Here is an 8,453-nt window from a genome sequence, read left to right as displayed (position 1 = left end):
GATTGGCCTCATTTAAAGTGTGCTGACCACTTTCCCCTTTCTTTGTCTAAAATTTGGGATGGAGGCCAATTACTTTTCATGCCTTGGACCACATCATTCTTTATAGATAAGTATAAGGGAACATGATATTCATATGAACACAAGCTCATCCATTTAACACTACAGCCGGGATTTATATAAATTGAGGCACTAGTGGATAGGGGCTTTAAAGGTGCAATATTAAAAGTCCCGTGGGAAATATCATGCTGCATCGTTTATAACGCACATGTAGTGTACTAACTATTATGCACTTCCTTTTTCCTGTATATTTTAAATGTTAAAATCTCTGTTTTTGTTGTTCAAAAAATAAAAGAATATTTTTTATACATTATATTTGACTTATAATATTGCACCTTTAAAGTCCCTATTCACTAGTGCCTCAAAGTATAAAGGGAAGGCTGGTGGGGGAAGCTGCATGCAGTAGGTTGTTTACCTTAATGCATTAAAAAAAAAAAAAAAAAAAAAAAAAAAAAAATCAAAAAAAAAAAAAAAAAACACACACACACACACACGTTCTGCTTTTGGGACCACTTTACATTTCATAACTACATATTCTCAGTTGCTCTAGCAAATTGGTGAATTCCATTATAATCAATGTAGTAGTTCAGATGCACTTGTATATACAAAACATGCATACAGCATATGCAATCTATCAGCGCCACCTTGTGGTTCTAGAACGGGATACAGTTGCCTACTACTGGATCAAAAAATAAAAAATAAAATAAAAAAAAAGCCACCCTCTTTTAGGAGCAGTAATGCATCATGCTACATCCCTGGCATATCACCTATGATAAATTACAATAATATTAAAGACCCATCTGAGAGACAGAGCGAATTCTACTAAAATATATCAGTAAAATTATTTAAAAAAAATATATATTTAGTATAAGGAGTGAATTAATACTTTACAAAATTCTGCAAAACAAAACCTTAGCTGTTAAACAATTTCATGGTTACAATTCATAATATTTGGTCTTCAACCTAGAGAGACTTCTCTGTTATTACTACTTTGTCAACGTGGGGAAAATCTATCAGCTCCTATCAGGGTTGGTGCAAGGATTTTGGTCTACTTAGGTGAAGATGCATTTTGGTGCCCCCCACCAACCGTCCTCACACTGCAAACTGTCAGTGTTGCTTCTGGTCCCAGACACCGGAGATGGGCAAGCGATGCTCGGAATACATAGCGAGGGGAGGGGGGCACATTACTGGGGTGCAGTGTTGCCAACCACCCGAAGTGAAATTTACTAAGAGGGTGCCCAAAATTTACAATTAACACCAATTTTTTTTCAACAAAATTCATGCTATTTACTGACACAGCCACATTTTTTTTTAAGGACACTTCAAAAAAAGTACATAAAATGGCCGATTTCAGTGCAAATATCAATATTTAATCTATATATTGTGATAAATCACACACGCAACTAGTATGATTGGCAATGTGTTTAAGCTATAACAAAAGGCAAAAAAACATTTCTCCATTTATATGATGGTTAGGTTAATATAACTCAACACAGGGTTTTCCTTTACAGTGTAAGTGGGAACTCTATGGACCCTGACGTAAAAGGGAACATTCCGGACCTGATGTAAAGGGAAACTCTGCTGTAAGGGAGTCTCTGGTCACCATAGCCCCCCCCCCCCTCCTTACCCAAGGGCCCATAGAGCTCCCCCTTACATCACAGTCCACAGAGACCACACACATGGCGAAGAGATTGTCAGAGACTGCACACATGGCACATGGGCAGGGCTGGTACAATAACATACACAATCAGACTCGGACCCCATAAAGTTATAAGCAGATTGCTTGCCCTACCTTCCACACACATACATACATACACACACACACACACACACACACACACACACATTGTTTCATTTCAATCATTGATTTGCCCCCTATTTTCAGTGGGATAAAAGTGTGTGTTATACGCCGATAAATACATTATATGGAGGAGGTATTTACATTTGTCTGGAGTTTATATTTAAAAATGTATTTTAGTTTTGCACAGAGTGCATCACATAGAATATCCATGAAATTATTATTTGTGGTCTATGTCCCTAGTGGGAAACATTTTTAGTGCAGGAAATGACGGTCAATCTCGATGGAGAAGATATATAAAAAAAGTATTTTATTGATACAAAATTACATAAAGTTTAAAAAAAAAAAAAAAAAGTGCAATTATAAAATATGAGCTCTGGTATATGTACCCTCTATACTACACAGGATGTCCTTGTGGCATGGATAAAACATTATGTACATGAAATTTTTCAAACTTGATATACTGCTCAAAAAAAATAAAAAAACTTTTTTGAGCAGTATATCAAGTTTGAAAAATGTCATGTACATAATGTTGTTTTATCCATGCCACAAGGACATCCTGTGTAGTATAGAGGCTACATATATCAGAGCTCATATTTTTATAATTGCACATTTCTTTTGAAACTTTATGTAGTTTTGCATCAATAAAATATAGATTTTTTATATATCTAATTGATTTATTCTTTATTTTTTGCTGCCTAAAAGCCCTTGGGAGCTTTTTGTTTTTGATGATGGTCAATCTTTACAGTGAGGACACACACTAACAAAACATTTTCTGTTTTCAGTAAAAAGGATTTAGAACTTCTGTCAGGTGATTAGAGATCAACTGAAATTTTGGCGGCTGAAACATATCGGGTGAAAATTGTGTTTACGGCATTTTGCAGATAGAGAAAAAGGTGCCTATAATTGCACCGAAAACATGCACGATTTTGTCGGGAATTTACCAGGATTTTACTGTGCTTATGGTGTGTCTCATAGGTCATGTGCCTCAAACTGCACCAAAAATGTAACACGGGTGTGTTATTGATGCTTTCTTGCTGCTCTTTCAATGCATTTCAATAGGGAGGTGCGTTTTTTTTTTTTTTTTTAACTGAGCAAAAATGCAGCAAGCAAAATTTTTAAACACAACAAAAGAGCAACGGACCAGTATGAAGACATACATAGAATTTAAAGGGATGCATTTCTCTTGCGTTTTAGGTGCCAATACATTCATATTCATCTAACTTCATGATATTAATGAAAAAGTAGAATATAAAACAATTATATATAAAAACATATATTTAAAAAAAAAAAACAAAAAAAAAAAAATAATAAAAAACTGCCATTTCCAGTTTCAGCAAAAAGTGCATCCTGAATTTTCAGTTTCGGCACCAAAATTTCCATATAGTGCACCTCTACAGGTGATTATTATGGTCTGTAGTTTATCCAAAAGTGAAAATAGTAAGCCAAAATGTCTTCATATGCATATTACTGAAGCCAAAAGTTCAGCATGACAGCCAACAATCATCTGTTTTCCATAAGAAAATAAAACTGGACTGGGCTCAGTATTGCTTGGCCTTTTTCAGCAGGAAGATACTAAGTGTGATACGTCTTGTACCAGTTATCCATAGCGTTTTGCAGCTGATTCGTGGGTATTGCTACCAAAGACAACCCCTAAAATTCAAACTCCGTATTCAACAATATGGAATGACTAAAGTTTAAGACAGTCATTAAAGCAGAGCTTGACCAATTTGCTTGGAATCTAGGAGCCAGCTAAAAAAGTTAGGAGCCAGGTTTTTTTTTTTTTTTTTTCAATCTTAAGTTTACACAGAAAGACGACTAGACCAAAACATTATATATAGGCATTTAACTTGTGTAGGTAATTATATTTTCTGAGGTGACACCAAGTGTTTAATCATTAAACACTTGGTGTCACATCAGAAAATATAATCATTACCTACACAAGTTAAATGCCTATATATAATGTTTGGTTCTAGTCATCTTTCTGTGTAAATTTAAGATTGGTTCGTTTTTATAGGTAGGGGAAGCTCCATTAGCATTGCTGGTTGTCTTGTCATACCAATGGCCACCACAAGAGGGCGCCAGATTCCAGAAGGAAGTATAGGACTGCAGAAGGCCCCAAAGCTGTGGCCTCATTTACCGGCTGACACTTTTGCACAACAGGAGGGTGGAGGGGTGCGCACGGGGCAGGATACCCCAGCTGCGCTGCCCCAGGTCACCAATTCTAGTCACAAATGCGACCTGGCGCCCGGGGTTTGCCAAGCTCTGCATTAAAGTGTTTGTAACCCTAAATAAAATAAAATAAATAAAAAGGGAAAAGATCCTGTTCCCTCATAGCAGGTTTTTTGTTTTTGATTTTAAAAATCAGAAGAAAGTTTTATTCAAGCATTCATGTTCCATAAACACGAAAGAATGCAAAGTTGTAATGTACAAAACAGTAGAAAACAAATAGGCAATTACAGCTTCCAACTGCATAGAGCTCACGATTCCTCACAGCAGGTTAAACAGCACAGTGCTTGTGCCTACTAACCTGCCCCCCTCTAAGCTGTAAAAAACCTGGCTGATCCTGTGTCCCCCTCTGTGTCCTGACCACGATAATCATGGCTGCTGAGCCCTGATTACTGTGGTCAGTTTTGTGCCTCCATCATCCGTAGCTCTCCTCTCTTTCACCCTCCCCCACTGCCTGTCAGCTCTGTGTGAGCTGTCTCCCCTCTAAACACCTTTTTCATGCATCTTCAGGTCGGTTACGTGATTCTGATTCTCGGCCGCTCTACACCTCCGATCCAGGGCTACAATGGGATGGGCTGAGTGGCCAGCATGGCCGTCATGTGATCTCCCCAGCTGACATCAGAGGGAGATCTCAGCCCCTTCCGCTGTAGCCCTGGATCGGAGTAGGAAAGCAGCTGGGAGTCATGTGACTGACCTGAAGATACATGAAAAAAAAAAAAGAAGGTATTTAGAGGCATTGATAAAAGAAAACACTTATACAGTGCACTATGGCTGCATACAAGCAAGTGGCTGGCAGTGAATTTAATGTTACTAACTCTTTAAAGACTAAAATTCAGTCATGCTGATAGTATGTTTATTCACATGAAAAAAAAAAAAAAAAAAGAAATCATCTTACGTGACCACAGAGACCAAGCATTCAGAGAAGACACTGAAGTCAGCAGCAGTGCAGTCAGGATCACAACAGCAGTTAACATCACACTGGGCACCCAACAGATCACAAACACAAAGGCTGGAAACTAGGAAAAATAATGTTATTAGATTCAGAGGAGAATAACTGTTTCATATCACTTTAGGTGCACCAATAACAAATGGGCATTAGCATTCCATACCCCTGTACCCATTAACCAACCAATCACACTGGCAGCATTTGAGAAATTATATTTTAGACAGATACTTGGTAGCAATCAGCTAATACAGAGAAAAGCTGTATATAGGTCACATGTATACATGCCCCTTTGATATGTGAGGCTGTGAGGAATGCCCCTGCAGCAGCTGATTGGTTGGTACAGTGACAGCTTCCTGGTGGGCTTGCTCAGTAAGTTCAGACCAGGATCCCAAGAGGACTGAACTAATCACTATTTCTTGCATAATTCACTTTACTTGTACTTTTGCTAAATGAAAATAAAAAACACACTGAACAAGAAAAAAAAACATACAGGCATTTTTTTCCCCATGCAGTGCACCACAATGCATGCAGACTTTAACAAGCTTACAAAACGCTTCTGTATTTTCCATTGTTTGCTGGGTTTGAAATGCTCTAACACAAGCGGCAAAACCTGGACAGGGGGCAGGACACAGGGGGGGAAGGCTTAGGAACTACATAGGTGCCCCAATACGGGGATGGTGAGGGTAAGAGAAATACACAAGAGGCCCGATATGGTGGGAAGGAGGAAGAACTACACAGGGACCCCATGATACATGAAGGGAAAGAAGGGGAGGAGGGGGGATTGGGGAGAACTACAGGGGGGCCAATAAGGGGAGGTGGTGAGAGAAATACACAAAAGGTCTCCGACATGGGAGGAGGGAACAACTACACAGGGGCCCAATACGAGAGGGGAGGAGAATGACACAAGGGCCTGATCTGGGGGAGGGACGAAGACAATACAGGCGTCCCGAAACAGGAGGGAGGGGGAGAATGACACAGGGGCAGGGGGGGGGGGGAACGACGCAGGGACCCCGATACGGGGGGGGGGGGGACAATGCAGGGATCCGATACGGGAGGGGGGGGGGGGAGAACGACACAGGGGGAAGGAGCAGAACTGCATGGGGCAGGCCTGGTACAGGAAGGGGGGGGGGGGTAGAAGGGCACAGGGGGCCCGTACTGACAGGATGGTACGGTAGAGTAGTGAAGACCTGTCTATGTTCCCAGACCCACCTACCGACCCCAGTCTTGTGAGCTGTAGTAGCAGGTACTGAACTTACCACTGCTCACCAGCACGGTAACAGAGCGAGTCTGAGCTCCATCGAACGACTCGGACTCTCTGACCAGTACAGGGGGCTGGCTGACAGGTGGCAGAGCCGAGGTGACAGGTTGTAGTGTGGTGGAGGGCTCCTCTGTCCTCTGGTGGGTCTCATTCTCCACCAGCTCCCACACTTCCGTCTCATTGTCAGCACCGATCCTCTCTATGCTGTGTTCGCGGTCAGGCTGTTCAGTCCCGGGGAAATCAGCACAGCCTACCTCCAACATACACAGGAGGATCAACAACGACGACAAGAGAGAAGACATGGCCGCGTCCTGTCAGATGTTGCTATAAACATCCAGCTTCAAGCTGGACTCCAGGAAACAACGTCACATGACCTCCCATACTACCCATAATAACTTCCGGGGCGTGAATGGAGCGCACAGCATGGACAAACTGAATTTGAATCCCTACAGCGCCCCCTGGTGAGCCCAGCTTGCAGTGCTTTATCTAATGAAGATCTGTGCCAGCAGGAAGTGCAAAAGTGGATGTGACCTCTCAATGTACTTCCCATTTGGTTCCTTTTAGTCTGTTACCATACCATTGAAAGTGTGTTGGTGTATCTGTTACCTGCAAAAAAATCACCTGTTGATCTTGTCAGCTGAAAACGTTCTGTGCTGTCTGCTTTTGCTCATTGTTATTAGTTATATGATTGTTGAGGACTAGAGAACCATGTCTATCAATGATTTGGAGAGCAGAGGGGCAGAGTCCTGAAGTCCTATTCTATTTCTGTTGGGTCTATATCATAGGATGAGTCACCCTCGGACAGGAAATGTGTTACTGATAAGGATAAGCTCTGGCGTGTTCGCACACCTCGCCTGCAGAACCCGCCAGGAAGTCGGCGCAGTGCTGCGCTAATCACAGGCAGTGAGACATTGCCCCGATGCGCGGCTGCAGAGATCAGGAAATGTCTCACTGGCAGTGATTAGCGCAGCGCTGCGCCAACTTCCTGGCGGGCTCTGCACGTGGAGTATACGAACATGCCTGAGCTCATCCTTAGTTACTGGCAGGATCACCAGGTTAAGAAAAAAGAAAATAAAGCTTAAAGGATAAGTTTATTTTTTCAAAATAATTAACAAAATGCAGGTAACAAAATGTGCATTTATTATTGCAGGAGCCTGGAAAGAAGATCGCTGATGCCACGCAGGTCTCCTACAGACCTGTCAGTGTATCAGGTTCCCTGTAAATCCCATACAGCAGGGATATGCAATTAGCGGACCTCCAGCTGTTGCAGAACTACAAGTCCCATGAGGCATAGCAAGATTCTGACAGCCACAAACATGACACCCAGAGGCAGAGCATGATGGGACTTTTAGTTTTGCAACAGCTGGAGGTCCGCTAATTGCATATCACTGCCATACATGATCACTCAGTGGACTACCACAGCGCTGTGGTAGTTCATTAAGAATACAAATCAGGTGGAACATGTAACATGTTGGCAAAAGTGAACTTATTCTACAAAAAATAAAACTAATGAAGCTACCACATCTAAGAATTGGTAAGCTTAAATAATTTAGATTTATGTATTTGGAATTAGAGATGTTTTAAAAACAGCTGCACTGATACAAACTCCTGCTTTAAGTGTCTCTGTCATGAGAGAGGAATGGTGGCTACCATTAATGGCCTCTCCACATAAAAATGCTAGTTTATAGGATTCACTGGTAGTAATACTTTGAATCACCAACCTGGAATAAGTATGCATGAAAAGGCATTCAGGCTATGAAGTATATTGATCTGTATAATTGTTTTAGGTCAGTGACAGCAAAAAAGCAGGAGGCTCAACATAACAGCCAGGCATCCAACATTTTCTGAAGGAGGTAAACAGTAGCAACCCCCCTATTGTTCTCATGATTACATTAAAGAAAACCAGTCAGCATAATAAAATTGCCACTGTCCATTCTGACTCATTTGAAAGATACAGTTTTGGGCTGTTATCTTCATTCTTTCTCCAGCACTCAGTGATTTCCTTACCCAGAGCAAGCATAGAGTATCAGAGCAGAAACTTGTTTTAATGTTAGTCTATATCATGGTCTGCATTTTATATCCCAGTGTGGAGCATGTGGTGTGTCACAGAGTACTCTCTGCTTAAAGCCAACCTTTCATCCTAGTGGCAAGGTCCAAGTATTCAA

At 41.3% G+C, this 8,453-nt stretch overlaps 1 protein-coding gene across 1 annotated transcript in view; it reads right to left on the bottom strand.

Annotated features, from left to right (window-relative positions):
- The window catches only part of TCTN1 (tectonic family member 1), a gene marked incomplete in the record, with an annotated part of 107,022 nt that extends 100,367 nt beyond the window's left edge, over positions 1-6,655 (bottom strand). Inside the window, 2 exon segments of the mRNA XM_077462004.1 lie at positions 4,980-5,100; positions 6,287-6,655. Of these exon segments, the coding sequence (XP_077318130.1) occupies positions 4,980-5,100; positions 6,287-6,590 (425 nt within the window).
- Positions 6,656-8,453: the final 1,798 nt, after the last annotated feature.

The sequence above is a fragment of the Lithobates pipiens genome, unplaced genomic scaffold (genome assembly GCF_037356315.1).
Source record: "Lithobates pipiens isolate NorthernLeopardFrog02 unplaced genomic scaffold, aLitPip1_a1.2 Scaffold_3, whole genome shotgun sequence".
NCBI lineage: Eukaryota > Metazoa > Chordata > Amphibia > Anura > Ranidae > Lithobates > Lithobates pipiens.
This window is presented reverse-complemented; position numbering and strand designations above follow the sequence as displayed.